The sequence below is a fragment of the Nyctereutes procyonoides genome, unplaced genomic scaffold, assembly GCF_905146905.1.
Source record: "Nyctereutes procyonoides isolate TBG_1078 unplaced genomic scaffold, NYPRO_anot_genome, whole genome shotgun sequence".
NCBI classification, from domain to species: domain Eukaryota; kingdom Metazoa; phylum Chordata; class Mammalia; order Carnivora; family Canidae; genus Nyctereutes; species Nyctereutes procyonoides.
The window spans coordinates 15,835,781-15,857,006 of NW_026575046.1; the positions used below are offsets into that span (position 1 = coordinate 15,835,781).

General features: G+C 46.3%; 2 protein-coding genes across 3 annotated transcripts in view; one reads left to right on the forward strand and one right to left on the reverse strand.

Annotated features, from left to right (window-relative positions):
• Nucleotides 1–1,573, reverse strand: part of LMBRD2 (LMBR1 domain containing 2) — a 41,887-nt gene extending 40,314 nt beyond the window's left edge. For both annotated transcript variants that reach the window (XM_055325352.1, XM_055325351.1), the window contains exon 1: nt 1,227–1,573. The gene's annotated coding sequence lies outside the window, so the exon portion shown is untranslated. The remainder of the gene's footprint in view (nt 1–1,226) is intronic.
• A 143-nt stretch (nt 1,574–1,716) lies between these two features.
• The window catches only part of SKP2 (S-phase kinase associated protein 2), a 33,159-nt gene continuing 13,649 nt past the window's right edge, over nt 1,717–21,226 (forward strand). The window contains exons 1-6 of the mRNA XM_055325683.1: nt 1,717–1,972; nt 2,442–2,713; nt 14,025–14,136; nt 16,848–16,991; nt 18,694–18,828; nt 20,324–20,422. Coding sequence (XP_055181658.1) covers nt 1,929–1,972; nt 2,442–2,713; nt 14,025–14,136; nt 16,848–16,991; nt 18,694–18,828; nt 20,324–20,422 — 806 coding nt within the window. The 5' untranslated portion in view covers nt 1,717–1,928. The remainder of the gene's footprint in view (nt 1,973–2,441; nt 2,714–14,024; nt 14,137–16,847; nt 16,992–18,693; nt 18,829–20,323; nt 20,423–21,226) is intronic.

Genomic DNA, 21,226 nt, shown 5'->3' on the forward strand with positions numbered 1-21,226 from the left:
TATATAATTATGTTCTCTAATGAGTTACAATTTTAAGGGAAGGGATGTATATTTCAAACCAAGGCAACTGCTTTCTTCTTAGCCAAAGTAACATCAAAGTAACTTTATGTAAAAAAAAAAAAAAAAATCAGAATATTGCATTTAAAAATCTTTTCCATGACATCAGTTCAATGAATCGTGAACATTCAGCCTACTTCCACTTCGTTTAAATGAAAGTCAGTGTGTGAGCATATCCCTTCTGTTCATCAATTCCATTTATTTTCAAGAAAAAAAAAAACAAAAACAAAACAAACAACTAAAGGTTCGTGAATAGCTTAATCGAGATGGGGTCACTTTTCAAGCCAAGCACCGAGCCTGAAACCAGCACATACCTGGGCAAGAGAGGTTTAATTCTAGCATAAAGGGAATCATTTTTAATGGTCTGTCACACTGGTTGTTTATTTTTTTATCATTATTATTTTTCACACTGGTTTTTGAAGGTATGTCGTACTGCACGCTCAAGCAATACTCTATTTTTGTGATGACTTAGCAGAGGGGTCTGCTTACTTCTGAACTTGATCAATCCTCTCCATTTTTCTTTCTTTTTTTTCTTTTTTTTTTTTTTTAATTGAAGGTTGGAATTTATTCCCCTCTCCCTTCCACTGTTCTCCAGGGGTCACCGTTTTGGATTTCGCACGGTCATCCGACCTGGAATGCGGCACACTCCCTGCTCCGGCCGCCCCCAAACTCTCCCGGGCGGGGACACGCTCGCAGCAGCTCGCCTTTCAGACGGCGACGCCGCCGGACGTCGTCGGCGGAGCGCGAGCAGCCCAGGGGCGCTCCACAGCCCTTCACAGACCTACCGACCGTCCCCTCAGCTGTCCCGGTGCTGGCATTTCCGAAGCTCGTCTGGGCTGCCAGGGGGCTGTCCCGCCGCACACCGTGGCCACCGCCGTGTTCTCCTGCTCCCCTAAAATTAAACCACCGCCTCTCCTTCCAACCGCGCTCTAGTTTACAAAACGCTTGCATAAGCGTAATCTGGCCCCTCACGTCAAGCGTGTTCTCGGGAGGAACCTGGAAGCCGTAGTGCCTATGGAACAGGCACCTGGTGACCCGCAGTGCTAAGGGTCACTATCTCCCAGATGGAGGAAGCAGCTTCGCCGCGGCGGCGGCGGCGGCGGCGGCGGGGGGGGGGGGGGGCGGGGGGGCGGCAGCAAGGGGGACCCCCGCGGCCCTCATCGTCTCACCTGGCCGGCGGGCCGGGCTGCCGCCTCCACTCGGTGGCCGGGAACGAAGGCCCGCGGTGGCGGCGGCGGCGGCGGCGGCGGCGGCGGCGGCTCGGGGTCTCCGAGGTCCTCTCGATCTCCGCCAGCGCCCGGCCTCAGACCGCAGACCCCACAGGGCTCACGCCCTCCCCATCAGGCCAGACAGCGTCCGCACAAGGACCGGGAACCCCGCGTCCGCCACAACCGTCCCGGACCTGAGACCGGCGATCCGGGGCGACGGCGGTGACGACCACTAGAAAGGCCTGCAGGCTCCGGGGTAAGGCAAATGCGTCCCCAGTCAGGCGGCTGACATTTCCCAGGCAGCCGGAGCGCCGCCCACTTCCGCTTCCCCGCCTACCGCGTGGACGGCCCCGCCTCGCGGGCGCGGGGGCTTGTGGGTATCTCCGAGGCGGGTAAAGTAAGCCGAGGAAGGACGTCGCGCAGAGCCTGCGGGACTACGAGGCAAGACGGAAACTACAGTTCCCGGCAGGCAGCGCGGCGGCCGACGGCGGCGGCGGCGGCGGCGGCGGCGGCGGAGGAGGGCGAGTAGAAGAGCCCTTGCGCGCGCGGCGAGGATGGAACGTTGCTAGAGTTCGCGGGTCTCGCTGCGGGGGGTCGGAGCTGCACGCCTCGAGCCGCCGCGCGCCAAAGCGGGAATCCCGGAGGCGTGCAGTTCTGCAGTTAATGCACGCGTTTAAAACTCCAGAAGCTGTGGACGCCATGCATAGGTAAACCGGTTGCAAAAGGGGGCTGAGAGTGAATGAACCGCCTCAATTCTTTTAGGCCGCGAATATTGCCACTTGCTAATGTTGTTGTGAATGTTGTAATTGAATCGTTGCTCAGCCCCTTCTCTGGGAAAGTGTGGGTGGCTGGATGCTTTAGTGCGGTGATCAGCGTGCGGTTTTCGCCTTCCCTTATTGAGCTTTCCTGCCGGTGTACGGTTGCTCTCCCGCTTGTCTGTTCCCTCCACTTTAAGACATTCTTGAGGCCTTCTCCGTGATCGTAAATCAAAAAGCCTTTTTGATCTGTTCGGTTATTTTCTTTTTTCCTTCTTGGAAACTCGCCGCCGGCACTTAAAAAAAATGCAATTCTTAAAGTTTTCTGCATTGCATAACTTAGAGTTTCATGTAGGCCTATCTTGGAATTATTTACGGGTGTGTTTTTGAAAGAAACCGGGGCTGTTGTGCATTTCTGCAGGAAACACCTCCAGGAGATTCCAGACCAGAGTAGCAACGTTACCACCAGCTTCACGTGGGGATGGGATTCTAGTAAGACTTCTGAACTGCTGTCAGGCATGGGGGTCTCTGCTCTGGAGAAGGAGGAGGTGGACAGTGAGAATATCCCCCAGGAACTGCTCTCAAATCTGGGCCACCCTCAGAGCCCGCCCCGAAAACGGCTGAAAAGCAAGGGGAATGACAAGGACTTTGTCATAGTCCGCAGGCCTAAGCTAAATCGAGACAGCTTTCCAGGTAAGGTATGAGGGTAAAACTGTCGGTCACTTGAGAAGTGGACTGAACTATTTATTGCTAATCTTTGTTAAGCGATCTTTAGGATGGCACGCTTTTAAAATTGCCTACTTCTGAAGTCGATTTCCAAAGCAATGGGACAACCCTTTGTCACTGAAATCTACAGGAATCTTGGTAGGTATATATTTTCCAGGTGCACAATTGACTTTTAACCCATGTGAAGTTTTAACCCAGAAGATCTTCCTGCCTCCTTCTCTTTGAAGGGAATCTGCGTGTTCAAAGGCCAGCTCAGTGCCATTGTTAAATGGGAACATAAGCAATGATCTTGTAGGATTTTTGTTGTTATTTATATTCTGTTGCTCTGTAGCTTCGGTTGAGTTTGTTGCCATAATTGCTTTAGTTATTTGTCAAAGGACTACTAACATGAATGTTAAACTAGGAGTAGGGCCTTATATCCCTCGGACCTCCCAAGTGGGATTTTTCTGGTTTGGTCTGTCTCCATTACTGCCCACATTATCTGTTCAGTCACCCAGCCAGAAACCTGAGGGCCAGTCCCTTCCCACCATCTTCCAGCCCCCAACCAATCATTGAATGTTTCCCTCTTGTCTCCTAGATGTTTTTCATACTCTCATTATCTCTTGCCTGAATATTGGCATGAACTCATAATTCCAGTCTTATCCTCCCCTGATCCATCCCCAGAGCTAGAGTGAACTGACTCAGATGTAGAACTCACCATATCATTTCCCCAGGCTTCTCAGACATGTTATTGAGTGTCTCCCAGAGTGGATCAGAATCCGAAGAGTACAAAAGCCATAGGGTAAACACAGTGCAATGACTTAGGGTTATCAGTTTTTCTTGCCAGTAAGTCATTTAAAACATTAATCCAGCAAATATTTGCTGAGCACATGCTATGTGGGAGGCATCGTTCTATGTGTTGGGGATAAGGCAGGGAACAAAACCTAAACATTCCTGCTCTCATGAAGCTTCTGTTTGAGAGGGGGGATGCAATAAACATAATAAATGTGGTGTATAATATGTTAGAAGGTGATAAATACTGTGGCCAAAAACAAGTAGAGAACAAGCCAAGAGAGATTGGAAGTCCTGGGGTTGGAAGATGGTTTACAACTTTAAACCTCACTAAGAGATATTAAGGGATAGCCTCACTTAGACACAAGCTTTTTAAGCAAAAGCATACAGGAGGTGTGAGGAATGTGCCACGCAAATATCTTGGAGAAGAGGGCTCTAAGCAGAGGGCAAAGGCAGTGCAAAGACCCTGGTGCAAAAACATGTCATGTTTGCTCAAGGAAGAAGGAAGCCATATGCAGACTGAGCAAAAGGGAGAGCAGTGGGAGATAGGGCTAGAGGTGGTGTTGAGCAGAGTTGTGATGTCACCTTTTAAAAGGACACACTGATGTGTGTATGGATTAAACTACAGGGGGGTCACGCATAGAAGCTTAGAGATTTGTTAAAAGGTCTGAGCATATTTCTTAAATATGCTCAGAATCTGGATGGATTCTGACATTAGAGTTGACGGAATCAGGAGGCTTTTGAAGTCGTCTGTAGAGGAGGCGATCAGACCCTAAACAGGAATTGGGTGGGTGATAGGGGAAGAATAAGAGGCAGATTAAAAGAAATTAAGATGAAGTCTTGCAGAGCCACGGTAATAAGTATATTCCTCAGTTCTCCCACCAGACTTTCTTTGAAGAAGGGTTGGTTGGTTGCTTTGCTTTAAAAAAAAAAAAAAAATCTATTGTTTCTGGGTTTTGACTTTTTCACTGGAAAAGAGAACCGGCAGGTTATGATCTGGAAATCTACATCAGGAGAGGGGGTGAATTAATTAGGCAATAAAGGATTGTGGTGAAGTCAGACGGATCTGACGTTACATCCTAATTATGCTGTTTACCAGCCATGGGAAGTTATATGAACTCTCTGTGTCTTCGTTTCTTTTGTGAAATGGAATAATAATACCCACTTCATGGGTTGGTGTGAAGATTAAGTGAAAAAATGCACTTGAAGCTCTTAGTATGCTGTGTGCTCATAACACACAATAAATAAACCTAGTTAATTTGGTCAACAAAATTTCTGACACACATTTGGGAAGCTACTTCACTTTTTCTTTTGTCTTTAATCCGGTTAGCCTGACCTTGTTAGTGTAGTTTTTTTTTTTTTTTTTTTCTAAAGAACTTAATGTTAGGGGATCCCTGGGTGGCTCAGCGGTTTAGCGCTGCCTTCAGCCCAGGGTGTGATCCTGGAGACCCGGGATCGAGTCCCACATTGGGCTCCCTGCATGGAGCCTGCTTCTCCCTCTGCCTGTGTCTCTGCCTCTCTCTCTGTATGTCTCTCATGAATAAATAAATAAAATCTTAAAAAACAAAAAAAAGAATTTAATGTTATTTTTAGTATCTGCAGTACAGCACTAGCCATTTGCTGCTTGACCAGCCAAATGTGGTGAAAGAAACTTTCTGCTAAGAGGGGCAGGTTTTAAGTAATTTGTCTTATGCTGGTTGCTTTTCAGTGTTGAATGTGATTCCTCTGTCCTTCCATAGTTGTACACAGAGAGAGATGTATAAATTAAAAAAATCATTTTTTAGGTAAAGCACTACAGAAGATGGAGGGATGGTTGTTGGTTTGCAGGAAGTTAGGAGTCAAGTTGGGCCCACAGCAAAAGATGGTGGCAACCGATGAGTAGTTAAGGGAATCAGTGCCTTAGGAGGCCAGAGGAAGGGAACCCCTTTTGCCAAATTGAGCCAGGTGAGGCTTCCCAGGTGCAGAAGGATTTCCAAGGTGATTACCAGTGGACATAGACAATCTTCCTCCTCCTATTTAGCAAAAGTGGAGGCTCTGAGGAAAGAGAAAGATCTGGAAATGGTTCAGTCAAGGAGTCTAGATTGTGTGTGTGTGTGTGTGTGTGTGTGTGTCTGAAGTAGGAAGAGAAACAAGTTTTATGTTTGTTGCTACCCAAGAGAGAGGCAGAGAAGGAAGCTAATAGGATACATAGTATGTGCATGAAATTATACACAGTATGGATTGGTTCATCGGGGCAGAGCTGAAGAGGTGGGTTCACTGATGCAGGATGAGGACAGCTGGCGCAGAGAATTCCCAGTGGGCCTCCAGGAGCCTAGGCCTCCATGTATCTGGATCATCATTCCAGGGAGTCTTGTCTGCAGTTGTCAGGACAGGTGGCTGACAGCTCTGCCAGGATTAGGGTAGCAAAGGCCACACCTGCTTTATGCAGCGATCTGATGACAGTGGCGCTAGGCTGAGAGTTTTTCCTGATTCTTCACTCAGCAGCCTCCCTGCAGGCCCCTAAGCCAGACACACACATCTGGTGACTAAATCCTCATCATCTTTTCAGTTTGGAAGATAAAAACTGTGGCAGAGCCTTATCAGGACAGGTCTTTTGGGCCCTCGGGGGTGAGTGTATGCAAGGAGTTGGAAGTAAGTGGCCCATTAGTGAGGTTAATAATAGACACAAAGAGGACAATTGCATTCTATTTCTGATCATTATATGCCTGTCCTGGTCCCTTTTCTTCCCACCCCCCACAAACAGGATGGCCATGAAAACACTACTGAACTAATTTGTTGATTAGCTTTTCCTTGGCTGTTACACTGCTTGACATTCCAGATCCTGCAGTGGTTCTCAGACTCGAGAGTCTTAAAGTATAGTGTCTACTGATACCCCAGAGGAATTTGTTCAAAGTGCAAAATTCCTGAGATTCTGATTTAAGAAGTCCTGTCTTGAGCCTGAGAATCTGCTTTTTAACATCCCCAGGCAAACATTTTTCCTCCAATTTTTTTTTTCTTAACCAGTAATAAATGTATTTTAGGTTGCAGACCTGGGTGTGTGCCTGTAACAGAAATTTCACAAAACTATATTTCCCCTAAGATACTTCCTATCCTGTTCCATTCCATTCTTATCAAACAGTGCTGCTCAAACTAAATTGATTTCATGACTCACCAGTGAATCTTAGCCTGTAGCTCCCAAAGCTCAGCTCTGTAAAAGCCATATTTATGGGGCCCTTTGAGGCGTCTTTTCTCTGTCCTGTAGCTTCCTTTCATTTATTCATTCAACAAGTGTTTATTGAGCATTGTAGAGATTAGGAATATGGCAGTGACCATATCAGACAAAAGACCTTGCTCTCTGATCTCATATAGAGCATGTGTATTATACCTTATTCTCTAAATCCAATTTCCATGGTTTCTCTACTGCTGTTCCCACATTTCAGGGTTGAGCAAGTCTCTTACACAAAGACTGAAGGGGTCCATTGAGGACTCTGTTTTTGTCTTGCTGTGGTTTGCTTTTTTAAAAGTTTTGCCCACTTAGCCAAAACAAAACCCAAAAATACCAAGTTAGTATGGTCTAGTGTTTTTATGATTTGTGGGCAGAGGAAGGAAAACTCATCCCAGCAAAGCAGAACGTTCGTGGTTTCCCAGAAAGGAAGCATAGATTGTTAATACTTGAAACAAGCTAGCATGAGCCAACAGAGCCCCCCACCCTTCAGCATGAAAAACAGTAAGTGTGAGCACCAGTGCCTGCTTATTCTTCATGCATGATTTGTTTATCCATGATTAAGAAGAGGAGCAGTTTTAAGAGTCAAGGAGTTTTGCTTATGATTAAGATTTGGAATTTTAACTTGAATCTGAGTGTAGGTGATGTTCCAAGCAGTAAATAAGTAAGATGAGTCCCTAGATCGCAAAGATCTCCCGCATAGAAAACTCTCCACTAAGCCACTCTCCCCAGAGGAGTTTGAGGCCTAGGCAGCAGTGAGGTTACAGACGTGGACAGCTGGGATTGCACGTGAGGGGAGAAGTGGAAGTGACAGTGGCCAAGGATGACGACTAGCAGGTTTGTGAATCTGGCCAGTGTTCACCCTGTTCACGGCCCCAAAGACTGTTTAACTGCCTTCATGTAGTTGAAGAGCAGCTGCTGTGGGCTTGAATAATTGTTTCCTTTGCTGTGAGGGGCCGGTGTGCAGCCTTGGAGAGTTTAGAAGAGGTGAGTGGAGGAAAGACGGCCCTGGACCCTCCCATCCACTCAGGCAAACAGACCAGACCACAGAGTAGTCAGGAATCCAGGAAACAGATGGTTGATGTTTTGAGAATTAAATATGGCAAGTAAAATTAGATTAAGCATATCATAAGCCTGGATGCCAGCCACTGGAGCTGGAAGACAGATTTCTGCTCCATCTGCTTGGACAGCAGCCAATCTCAGGCTCAGGCCCTGCCAGTCAGTGTCCTCTGGTCCACTGAGGGAGCCCCGGGCACTTGGCTGCCAGCTGAGGCCAGGCATTGTCTCCGCCGTTGGTACCCAGCCTCCTGGATGGCTCTCAGCGTCGTTGTTTTACTCTCTCTCTCCCTGCCTGCCCTCCCTCGCCCTAATTTGAGTTCTTTTTCTGGAGCAAGCCAGGTGTAGTTCTTACCTTCCCTGACCTTGGGGAACGTCAGGTACTCAGAACAGGGGAGAGCGTAGAATGTTAGAGCCTCCTGGGGTCGGAAGGGCATCTTTGGAGTCAGACCTAGGGTTGAGTCCCCACCCTGCCGCTTACTGGTTGTGAGACCTTGTCTCTTTTGTCTCTTTTGTCACAGTCGCATTTCCTTCTGAAGCCCCTCCCCCACGTCAGACTACTCTGTACTGACCCCCGGGGACATGACCTTTGTGCCCTGGGCTTTGGTCTTCAGCCTCACGCCCTGGACACCCAACGGTGCCATGTCATTGCCTTGCGGGTACAGTGCCCTCCGCTACCGGGCCAGCCTTCAGACATCCACTCTTGCATCTTTGTACCTGCACCTCTGGCGCGTGGGGCTTTGGCGTGCTCATAGAGCAGCCCCAACTTTGCCTCCTGGCTCTGCCACCTGATAGTTGATACCAGCTTGGTGAGACCAGTTTCCTCATCGGTGAAATGGGATCCTGCTGATTATACAGGGTTGCTGCATGTAGAGTCAGTGTGCTTGAATAAATGCTTGAGACTTTTTAGGGTTTTCAGTAAATGGCAGTTTTTATTTTTTTTTTAATTTTTTTTAAAGATTTTATTTATTTATTCATGAGAGAGAGAAAAAGAGAGAGGCAGAGACACAGGCAGAGGGAGAAGCAGGCTCCACACAGAGAGCCCGACGTGGGACTCAGTCCCGGGACTCCAGGATCACGCCCTGGGCCGAAGGCAGGCGTTTAACCGCTAAGCCACCCAGGGATCCCCAAATGGCAGTTTTTAAATGTTAGGTTATATATTTGTTTATTAGTTTGTTTCCAGGTGAGGCTGCTGGGCAGGGACTGTGGCTTACACCCAGCTCCCAGCACTAGCGCATTAATTAGGCACCCAGGAATGTGTGTTGAAGCGGAGCCCTAGGCCAGCCTTATCATTCTGCAAATGAGGAAGCTGGCTGGTTCAAAGAGGCAGCAGTCTTGACTGTCTATAGAATAAAGCCAGCATTCTTCTCTTGGGTGTCAGTCATTCCTTTGTGAAATATCAGTTGAGCATTTTCTGATACTCGTTGCCAGGCTCTCCCCTAGGGGCTGGGTGTGTAAGAGTTATAGGTTAGCAAAGGTTGACCAGTCACACAAATACAAAATTAGCACATTGGCAGATTGCATGAAGGGAAAGTAAAAGGTATACTAGATCTAGCCCTATATTGATGCCTATGGGCCGGGTATTGTGCTGTGTGCTGGGTATGCAGATCTGGATCTGGGGGCTGCAGTGGTCGGGGAAAACTCCTCTGAGGGGGTGACATTTAAGCTGAGATCCGAAGGATGAACGAGTAGGAGTTGGGACGGATGAAGATGGAAGTCGCAATACAAGGCGCTCCTCATTCTCGTGTTACCTTACTGGCGTGGGTTCGGTGCCTGGCTTCGGTGTCTTCTGCAAACCTCTGCCTTCATCGCTGGGACTAGTTTTCCTCCTAGCATTTTCATTACCTAGCTCATCTTGTTCTCATTGTTTGTTTGTTTGTTTCTTTCTTTTCTTTTTTTTAAGATTTTATTCATTTATTCATGAGAGACAGAGAGAGAGAGAGAGAGAGGCAGAGACACAGGCAGAGGGAGAAGCAGGCTCCATGCAGGGAGCCTGACGAGGGACTCGATCCCAGGTCTCCAGGATCAGGCCCTGGACCAAAGGCAGACGCCAAAGCACTGAGCACCCAGAGATCCCCTTGTTCTCATTGATTCTGATGCCTTATGTGTACCCAACAAAATAAGCCCAAGGTGAGTTAATTCATTTCTCCAGCCCTGCCCTTCACTACAAGCGTCCCTAATTTCTTTTCCCACCATTTTGAGTGGACACATGCCCCCCCTGTCCATAGTCCCTTGAAACTGAGCACTCTTTTAAATACCGAAGACTTAGGCAGCCCGGGTGGCTCAGCGGTTTAGTGCTGCCTTCAGCCCAGGGCCTGATCCTGAGGACCCAGGATCGAGTCCCACATCGGGCTCCCTTCATGGAGCCTGTTTCTCCCTCTGCCTGTGTCTCTGAGTCTCTCTCTCTCTCTCTCTCTCTCTCTCTCTCTGTCTCTCATGAATAAATAAAAAAATCTTTAAAAAAAAATACTGAAGGCTTTCCCCTGTATGCAGATGGGACTGCCTGACACCTCTCTCTGGGCAGGCATGTGGGGAGTAAACATTCCTGCCCTGCTCCCTGATGTCCTCACCCAGTGACTGACAGTTGTTGGTGGGTTAATACCCCACCACCCGTGCCCTTAGCTGGGACAGCTCTGGGGCAGGTGCTGTGGCGTCTCCTGGAGTCCCCAGCAGACTTGAACTCCACTTGGCCATGGTGATAACCTGCTTATTCAAATACCCCAAGTCAGCTTCCTTCCCTTCCATGTCTCTTCACTCTCCCATACTTCCTGGGATTACTTACCCAATAAACTATTTGAATTCAAGTCCTCTGGATCTGCTCCTGGAGATCCTAAACTTAGATAGAGTGCTCTTTGGGGCTCTTGGGAAGTCACACCACATAGCCCTTGTCCCAACCCTGTTAAAACCTAGTGTGTTTTCAGAGAGGTGAAGATTCCAAGCAGCACTGAAAAGAAGAGATCCTCACAAAAGGCGAAGGCGCAGATTTAAAGAGAGGAGAGAAATAGAGTCAAGAAGGAGAAGGGAAGTTTGACTCTGCTGCTTGGTCCCTTCCCTTAACATTGTTTAGTCTTCACAGGGAAAAACTTGGCAAAATAAATCCCTTTATTCCCATTCTCTGCAGATGAAGAAACCGAGTCCGAGGAATTGGGTGACTTGCCCAAGCTTCACAGCCTTGGGGCACCCGCAGGACATTCCCATAGAAGCTGTGGCTGTTTCCCGCAGTTCTCACTGGGAGAGGCCAAGCACCTGGTGTCCCGATGGGCTTATGGATCGTAGTGCAGTCTCAGCATACTAGACTCAAAATAACTGTGTCATCTTTTGCCAAATCAAATGCTAAAATCTGATCTACAGGGGCAAGAGGCAGCAGAGGTCAGGGAGTTAAGAATTAATGGAAGGAAAACTCAAGAAAAGCATATCTATCAACTTTTTCCCAGTTTGGGAAGCAGGGCAAGAGCCCTGTTTGAGAACCTCCGTCCTCCACGCTGACCTTGGAGGAGCCTTGTTGTGGTGATGGAGGGTTGTTGCCACACTGACATGGTTCAGGGTTCAGGGTCATCTCTGGCTGCCTCCCCAGCTCCTGGTCCAGGGTCAGCATGGGGGATCTGCCTTCACCTGTTTACCCCTGGTTTCAGGGCTACAGTGATTCATTTTGTCCTCCAGAGAGTAGGGCATTCATTGAGCAGCTGTGTATCTCCTCATTTTTCAATAGAGGTCATTTCTTCCAGGAAGGCTTCCCTGATCACTGCTCTACCATCGTACCCTGCACAACACCGCACCATGAACCCTCTTGCAGCCCATTATGATACTTTACTGAAATGTCCTGTTTGTGTCTCTGACTCTGAGCTGGCCATCCCTTATTCATCTTTGTAGAACAGACACCTGCATATACTACATGTTCAATAAAAACATGCATGGATGAACGTATCAGACATTGTGCTAGTTCCTGGAAATACAAAGATTATTAATAGAAAAATCATATTTTTGTTCTCAAGAACTCAGGGCCCCAGCAAGGGCAGAGGCTAAACAGATGAGTAAGTCGATAATACAACTGTGGTTTAAAGAAAGGTGACCTACTCTTGGTGATGTCATGGGAAGCCTTCCATAGGCACTGGGGCTTTAACAGCAACTTGATTTTAAATTAATAGCAGTGAGAGGCAGGCACAGTGTGTACAGGGCCATTGAGATGTGGCACAGAATGACTCATTCGGAGAATTACAAGTAGGTCCAAATGGCTGGAACATATTTCTAGATAATGAACTTAGAAAAATGAGTGGGGGCCCTGCCATGGAAGCTTTGAATTTCATGCCAAGTACTTTGGACTTCAGGCTGCATGTTTGGGGAGCACTCCTGAAAGGTTCTGATTGAGGGAAGGGCATGATTCTTTTAGAAAGATTGCCAAGAGTACCACCCAGAGGCAGCAAGTGCTATGTTTTTCACCCTCCTCAAGGCTTTTCTCCATCATGTTCTCCACAGAGCCTGGTTCAGTGTACCTGTGCAGCGAATACTGACTCAAGCTTTTAGCTGGGAAGGGACAGTGTGTTATAACCAGGGTTCCCCAGAGACGTAGGAGACATAGGGAGACTTATTCCAAGGAATTGGCTCACATAGTTATGGAAGCTGAAAAGTCCCAAGGTCCACAGTCCAAAGGCCTGGGAACCAGGAGAGCAGACGGTTAAGTACCAGTCCAGTTCTGAAGGCAGGAGGAGATCCACGTCCCAGCTCAAAGGCAGGGAAAAAGCCAATTCTCCCTTCATCTGCCTTTAGTTCCCATCAGGCCTTGGAGAAGGGAGTTTGCATTTCTCAGTGGACAGACACACGTTCATCTTCTGCAGTAACCCAGACACACCTAGAATAGTGTCGAGACAGATCTCAGGGTACCCCTCGACCCAGTGAGGTTGACACGTAAAGTGAACCATCACAGAGGGGAGAGGCTAGCATTAGGCTTGTTGTATAAGTGCAATTGGGGGCAGAGGGTGGGAAGGTGAGTTACTGAACTAGTCTAAGTACTTACTCTTCTTATCCTAGGGCCATCATCCTATTATCCTGCTCTTGTGGGTTATTCTGTGTATGTTCATATGTGAGAATTCTATTTGGAAATTGCTTTTGTAAGACAAAAAAAAACTGATCTTAATTGTATCTACCTTTTTTCCCCTACCAGTTTTTTATTTTTAACACAGCAGCCCGAACAGTACTTTTAGAACTTTCTATGCTCAGAACCCTCTAGTGGTTCCGCGTGACATTCAGAGTCAAAGCCGAAGTCCTCATCATGATTTACAAGGTCCTGCGTGACCCGGCCCCTCTTGCTTCTCTACCTCATCTTCTGTCACCTCCTGCTCACTCTTTTTTCTACACTGACCTTGCTGTTCCTCAAAACAGACATGCTGTTCCCTGTATCTAGAACACACTGCGGGTACTCACAGGGCTGGCTCCCTCACTTTCTCAAGCCTTTGCTTGGAGATCACTCTCAGTAAGGCCTTCCTTGACTGCTGTGTTGAGATTTGGAACACTGGCCCCCTTACTTCCTATCCTCTCCTTTACCCTGCTCAGTTTTTCTGCATGGCACTATTCAGTTTTTATGTATCACATAATTTACTTGTTTTTTTTTTTTATATGTGATCATTTCCTGTCACTAGACTGTAAGCTCCACGAAGCTAAAGTGCTTTGTCTGATCTCTTGCTCTCCCACCTCCCCCCCAACACCCAAAGTGCCTCCTGGCAGCATAGTAAGTAGAGAGGTACATGAAAGCTCCCATTGGGTATTGCACTTGTTTGGCCAGGCCAATTGACTTGAGTGCTTAAATCTGAAATCTGAAAGAAAAAGGAGAATTTGCCTTTTAGATAAGGTCACTACAGGGTAAATCACCCCCAATCCACTTCTGAGAGAAATGAGACATTTCCCAGCCACCAGAGGCATCCTGCCTTAGACACTGTTGTATGTATGCTACTTGAGGGGATGGGGACTTGCTCTGGACCACCCGTTAACATAGTGTCTGCCTAAGGGTGGTCGGCTGGTGCTGAAGGCAAAAACGATTGGAAGAGTGTTCTTGGTTTTGTCTCTTCTCCTTTGCTGGGAAACTGCTGTGCTGACCGCAGATGAACAGAAAAACAATGGTGGGATGAGTCATTCGATTAGTGTTACATTCCCCTTCTAATATTGTGTATCCTTGACGTGCGTGAAAAGACTCAGTAGACTTGATCGGGTAAAAGAACGACGATGAGAAAACACATTTATGTTTTCCCTCCCTTAAAGGTGTTTCCTGGGACTCACTTCCAGATGAGCTGCTCTTAGGAATCTTTTCCTGTCTGTGCCTCCCTGAACTCCTGAAGGTCTCCAGTGTTTGTAAGAGGTGGTATCACCTAGCGTAAGTATTTTTCACCTCTCTTGGCATTTTTGGTTTTTGTTTTTTTTTTTAAGATTTTGTTTATTTATTCATGAGAGACACAGGCAGAGGGAGAAGCAGGCTCCATGCAGGGAGCCCGACGTGCAACTGGATCCCGGGTCTCCAGGATCACACCCTGGGCAGAAGGCGGCACTAAACCGCTGAGCCACCCGGGCTGCCCTCTTTTGGCATTTGCGTGGGAGAAGGGGAAGGTTATGTATGTATTCATGTGGGCCTAGTGAAACTAAACACCGAGAAAAATGTAGTAGCACAGGGCAGACTAGGTGTCTTCGTATTTTTATTAACCATCAAGGTCGTCATTTCAGGTGGAAGGGAGGAGGCCCCTGGAGGTGTAAACTTACCCACCTCTGCCAACTTCTTTTTTCTGTATTTCTGTGCTTATTGGATGCTGACTCTGGACCAGGCAATGGAGCACTAGAAGTGGGGGGCCACAGGGCTGCATAAAGGCCTGGCCACTCTTCACACCAGTCCTCACACATGGGGTCGGGGCAGGGAGCACGGTGGGGAGCATAGGCAGGCCCCAGTATCTGAGCCCATTGTGAACCATTCTCTGCCACTTAATGCTCTATATGACCTGGGGACGTACTTGACACTTCTGAGCCTCCATCCACCCGTATATACCGTGAAGATCATAGTACCTTCCAGACAGGACAGTTTAAGGGTGAAATAGGAAGATGCTGGCTGGCTCATGGAAGCGTGCAGCACATGGCAGGTTGGGGGCACCGCTTTCAGGTTTGCACAGTGAGAGCTGCATATGCAACGTCTCGGTGTGCTGGAAGGCAGTAACAGGCTAGCAGGGATGGGGTTGGGGGGAAGACTTTGTTTTTCATTTTGAACTTTTTTCCCTCTGTACCACTTGTCATCTTCCAGCCCACCACGAGCCATCCTTTTTGCTTACAGGCATGTGTTTCTCGTCTCCCTCCATGTATCTAGGGCTCTCACTGAGAGGGCAAGAGCTCCTTCCCCTCCCCATTCAGGGCTGTGTGGGCCATAAGACACGGCAGGCATTTGCAGGAGTGGGCTCTTTGCTGAGAAGAGCCCTGGGGAGGTATGCACACACGGAGTGGTGGTTGCGCTGATCCCGCCCCCAGTGACCCCATAGTGATTTTCTCTTTCAGCCAGTTGTCCTCCTTGCGCAGAGTCTGTTAATGTTCATCTCAGGTGTCATACAAATAATAGCCGGCATCTATGAAGCCCTGCCTTCTTGATAATAGAGGTCACACCACACATTGACCGTTTCTTTATGCAGAGTTATTTCAAAGCCCTGCCAGTTGTCTGCTTATTTCAAGCAGTATCAAAAAATAAAATTCTCGTAGGCATTTAAAATGTTCCCTCTGTGCTTGATCTTATGTTTTCTTTTTTTTGTTAAGTTGAATTAATCTGTGGCTGTGAAAGGTCCCTTACTGTCCTGTTTAATACCTTTGAGGACTTCATTTTTGCTTTACAAACACTGTCTAAAATCTATGCAATGTTTTTCCTTTTTCCTTGCACAGTAGTTCATACATATACATATATTTCTATGCATGTATATACATTTGTTTTCAAGCTTAAAGGGTATAATAGCCGAACTCCTTTGTAGGGTTCATTCTTCCTAATAGACATTTGATAGTGCTATTTCTTAATGAAGTATATAGTTGACCCTTGAACAACCTGGTGCCTGGATTAGGGGGCACCTGCTCAGTTGAAAATCCACTTAGTAGGACTTTTGACTCCCCAAAAACTTAACTACTAACAGATTACTGTTTCCTGGAAGCCTAAGCCAAAACATAAGCAATTAACCCAGATCTTGTATGTTATATGTATTTTATACTCTTATTTTTATAGTAAAGTAAGTTAGGGAGAAGAAAATGTTATTAAGAAAATCATAAGGAAGGGATCCCTGGGTGGCTCAGCGGTTTGGCGCCTGCCTTTGGCCCAGGGCGTGATCCTGGGGTCCCAAGATCGAGTCCCACGTCAGGCTCCTGGCATGGAGCCTGCTTCTCTCTCCTCCTGTGTCTCTGCCAATCTCAATCTCTGTGTGTGTGTGTGTGTCTATCATAATAAGTAAATAAATCTTTAAAAAAAAATCATAAGGAGTTAAAAGTTCATTTACAGTACTGTAAAAAATCTGCATATAAGTGAACCTGCTCAGTTCAAACCCATATGCAAAGGTCAGCTGTAGTGCTACCTTTCCTCCTTTTTGTTCTGTTTACATGGTATTTAGGTAATTGTGGTAACTCATTTATGCTTAATAAAAACAGCCAGTGGGATCATTTAGACCATTTGAACCTACCTACCTATTCAGTAATCAATTCAATGATTTGAGCAATCATTTTCAAAATTATTAAATTGTGTTGAACACTAAAGTTTTATTCTGTAATTCCAGATCATTACATTGTAATGATAGCATTGAACCACCTGAAGGAAATACAAATGTGTGTGTGTGTGTGTGTGTGTGTGTGTGTGTGTGTGTACACACATGTATAGCTGAAGGTGGAAGCTTATCCGTGATAGAGCAAGAAATACACAGTTGTGTCTTAAAAATACCATAGCTAGTTGTCTAGTCAACTCAAAACCAAAGCTTCCTTCAGAATTTGGTTCAGGGCTATTTAATGACCGTATCTTCCTTGTTGAGTGGTGGGGCCCTCCAGGATCTAGTGCCCCCAACTTACTGAGGACTTCCTGTTTTCCAGGTTTGACGAGTCTCTGTGGCAGACCTTAGACCTCACAGGTAGAAACCTGCACCCAGATGTGATTGGCCGGTTGCTGTCTCGAGGAGTAGTTGCCTTCCGCTGCCCACGATCATTTATGGATCAACCATTGGTTGAACATTTCAGGTGAAAAAAAAAAAAAAAAAAGAAAAGCCAGAAAAGACTTTCTAAGTCTTCAGGTAGAAACAGATCAAAGAGAAGCCCAGTGGCTCAGCAGTTTAGTGCTGCCTTTAGCCCAGGGCGTGATCCTGGAGACCTGGGATCGAGTCTCACGTCGGCTCCCTGCATGGAGCCTGCTTCTCCCTCTGCCTGTGTCTCTGCCTCTCTCTCCCCCTCCCCCCGTGTCTCTCATCAATAAGTAAATAAAATTAAAAAAAAGAAAGAAAGAACAGATCAAAACTTTTTTTTCCCCTGTAACCACCCTTACAGCCTGTGACAAGCCTGTGCAGTGGAATGTTAATTACATATTTTCCTGTGCGGTCTTTGTGTTGAAACAAGGCACAGCTTTCAGTGACACCATTCCCACTTTAAATCAGGGTTACTCTTGGACTCTTCCAGGGGGTAAGGGATGCACATTTTGCTTCTCAGGTGGGGTCTGCAGAGGAAGGGCATCATGAGTCCCCTGAGGCAGAAGCCAGGTGGAGCACTCACCAGCAGATGTAAGGCAGCCCGCCTAGGTCTTTCCACACTGCCCATTCTGATAAAGACAAAGTGTGAGGAGTCTTCTCAGATTTCGTAGCTCTGGGTAGCTAATCCTATGGTGGACAAATTTGCAGCCCGAGCAAGAATGCCCTCTTTTTGTTTATTTTGTGGAATATTTTGAAAAACTACTTCCCTGTTACTGATAGTTTTGCAATATGGTTTAGAGCCATCTCAAGCTGGAGTGGAATAACTAGATACTGAACAGAAAAATAAGCTAAAAACAGCAGACTTAAGGGCAAAACATGCATCCTGGGTCTTTCCCCTTCCTGCCATGGTCATATGGCAGCACTTCTCTTCCCCTAGTGGTTATCCTTCTCTTGTGGCTGTTCCTTCTGGGTCCCCTTCATGTGTGCTCTTTCCTCTGCTATTCTGGGGTCTGTCCCTGCTCCCTGGCTGCCTTCTCTTGATCCATACCCAGGCATTGGACATGCTATCTTATACAAACACAGATGTGCCAGAACTTTCAAATCCTCTCCCCTAGCTCAGCACTCTCTTTCAAACTCCTAGGTCCAGTTACCTAGAAACTTCTGCACCTGCGTTTCCTTCAGGTACCTCAATATTAGCTTGCTCTTCCACTGTCTTTCTGTTTTAGTAATTTTTTCACTGGCCTTCGCCAAGAGGATTCATAGGCATAATCTTCTTGTCACCTACATTTAGCTCATTCTCCTGATGCCCACTAATTAATTTCCTAAGTGGGGCCATATCGGCAGTACCATCTTGACTTGGCAGAGATCCTCCTGAATTTTATTTATTTATTTGAGAACGAGAGGCACATGCATGAGGAAGTGCAAGTCATTGGGAGGTGGGGTTGGCAGAGGCAGAGGGGGGAGTTGTAGGGCTTGATCCCAGGACCCTGAGATTGTGACCTGAGCTGAAGGCAGACTCTTAAATGACTGAGCCATCCAGGTGCCCCCTGAAATCCTTCTGAATTTTAAAATGATTGAGGGGATGGAGTTACCTAGTAGCAATTTATTGTAAGACTAAAACTATAGTACTATTTGAAATGTGTATTTAGGGTCATGTTTATGATTGGCTGCTGATCTGGGGAGGAGTGGGGATTGGATTTGATCTGGAGGTACTTGTGGGAGCCACCTCATAGAGCCTCTCTTTTCCCTCCTCTGTTCAGCTCTTTCCGTGTGCAGCACATGGATCTGTCCAACTCTGTAATCGATGTGTCTACCCTCCATGGCATTCTGTCCCAGTGCTCCAAGTTGCAGAATCTAAGCCTGGAAGGCCTACAGCTGTCAGACCCCATTGTCAAGTAAGTGGCTCTCAGGGGCATGTGATGAAGGCAGTTGTTTTTATGTCAGTTAACTTTGTTTCCTCAATGTGACTGGGGTGCCCTTCTGTTCATATCCAGACAGACTCAGAACATAACCGTGGGGTGCCCCAGCTTCTGTCATACTTTGCAGGACTCATCCAGGCAACCCAAGTTTGCATGCTAACTATATGCCAAGCCTTATGCTACGTTCTAGACATACAAGGATGATGAATAAAGACCTGGTCCCTGCCTCTCGTGGGGAGACATAATTACAGTGTTTGTTACATGCTTTGGTGAATATGTGGTATCCCACAGAGAGACCTAATTAATTGAAGGAGGGCAGCCTTCTCATAGGAAGTGACTCTTAAGTTGAGTATTGAAGATATTCAGGTTGGAGATTTCCACATGATGAGGTAAAGAAGCTGTCTGGGTAAAGCTGCCTGTGTGGTTCTAAACTCTGAAGTAGTTAGAAACTGCTAGAGCATATGGTGCAGTGAGGAGATGCCAGGAGGTGTGGAGCGGGTCATAATGGGCCCCTGCCATGCTGTAAGAGGTCCAGACTCCGTGGTAGGCTCTGAAGAGGGAAACATGATAAAGAGAGTGGTCCTGAGAATGGAAGCACTAATGTCAGGGTTGAAAATTAGAAAGTGTACTTACTGGGTGCCTTTGAGTGTTAATCAGATGTAGAAAAAACTAGACTAGTTATGATGCTGTTGTGTTCATTCAGGTGAGAAATGATGAAACCTGATGTTAAAAAAAAAAAAAACCATCATCATCATCATGATAACTACCAACATTACTGAGCACTTACTATGTCCCAAATACTAAGTTCTTCAAAGGTAATCACATTAATTCTCACAGCAACCCAGGATGTAAGTTCTTATTGTTCCCTTTTTATGGATATGGAAACTGAGGCACAAAGAGGCTGAGATAACTTATCCAAGATCACACAGTTAGGAGGTGACAAAACCAGGAGTTGAACTTGGCAATAGAGTAGGATTCCAGAACTCTCTTAATCACGGAGTTCCACTAACACAGGCATTTGGGAATGGAGAGGAGAGGGCAAATTTGAACGATGTTTCATTGGAAGAACCTGGAGACTTGACAAGTAGAAGTGTGCCTAGAAGTTAATTCTAATTATGGGTGAAAGAAAAAGAATGTTTATTCCAGCACTCTTTTTTAATTTAAAAACTACATTGCTAGGTGTTGCTTGTGTGCTTAACTCTGTGCCAGGCACTATGCTGAGCTCTTTATCACAGTATATAATTTAATCTTAACAACCCTACCAAGAAGGTACTGATTCTGCCATTGCACAGATGAGTAAACTGAGGCAAAGCATCCCACTTGGTGCCATACAGAGAGTGAAACATGAACTGAAACTCACCTGTGGTTCGCAGGCTGTGGGCTTACCTACCTACTCCTCTAGCCTGCTTTCCTCAGAATGCTTAGGAATTGAACAACCGTGTCTTCCTCTGACATTTTTCTCTTTTTCCAGTAATCTTGCACAAAACTCAAATTTAGTGCGACTAAATCTTTCTGGGTGTTCTGGATTCTCTGAGTCTGCCCTGAAGACCTTGCTGAGCAGCTGTTCCAGGTGGGAAAGATTTGAGACTTGATTATAGAACTGTTTTTGCAAATCCACAACTGTCCCCCACATGAGTGAGGAATTGGATCTATTTCTTGAGCTATTCCTAACTCTGAGCTCTTGGTGGTAATGCAGTGTCCTTTACCCTTTAAACTTTCTGTTCAAACTGTTTGCAGAGGATACTTAGGTAGTGATCCCCCCCCTTTTCTTTATTATAAAAATAAGGAAAACTTAGTAATGTGTTTATCAACAGTATATTTGAAATTAATCTGTTTATACCTGACTATACAGACTTTTTCCCCTATAGTATCTATAGACCTAACTTATACAAATACAATAAATTTGAGTGACTCCATTAAAAACATCTTTATATCATGTAATGATGTCAGTATATAAGTACAGGCTACAGTTACAGATGTTACTAAGTGAGAGGAGGATGTGGCTCACAGAATACTGCGTGTGTGTGTGTGTGCGCGCGCGCACGCGCGCCCTTTTTAATATCCCTTGATCTTTCTGCTATAGTGTTGTACCTGCGTCTCTTTAATGACTTGCTGAAAGTAGGTTACCTTTGGATAAGAATGTGATCCATGAGGTAACATGTATAACCCTACGTTTATTCAGCAATGTCAGGAATGAGGTGTGGGGCTTAATGGTTAGATATTTGAATTCTTCATTTGCTCAGTCAACAGAAGCCATATAAGTGGCCTTTTGCAATGTCAGTGTCTCTTTATTGGGAATCCCTGGTATAACCCATCAAATTTTTTTCAAGATTTTATTTATTTATTCATAGGAGAAAGGCAGAGACATAGGCAC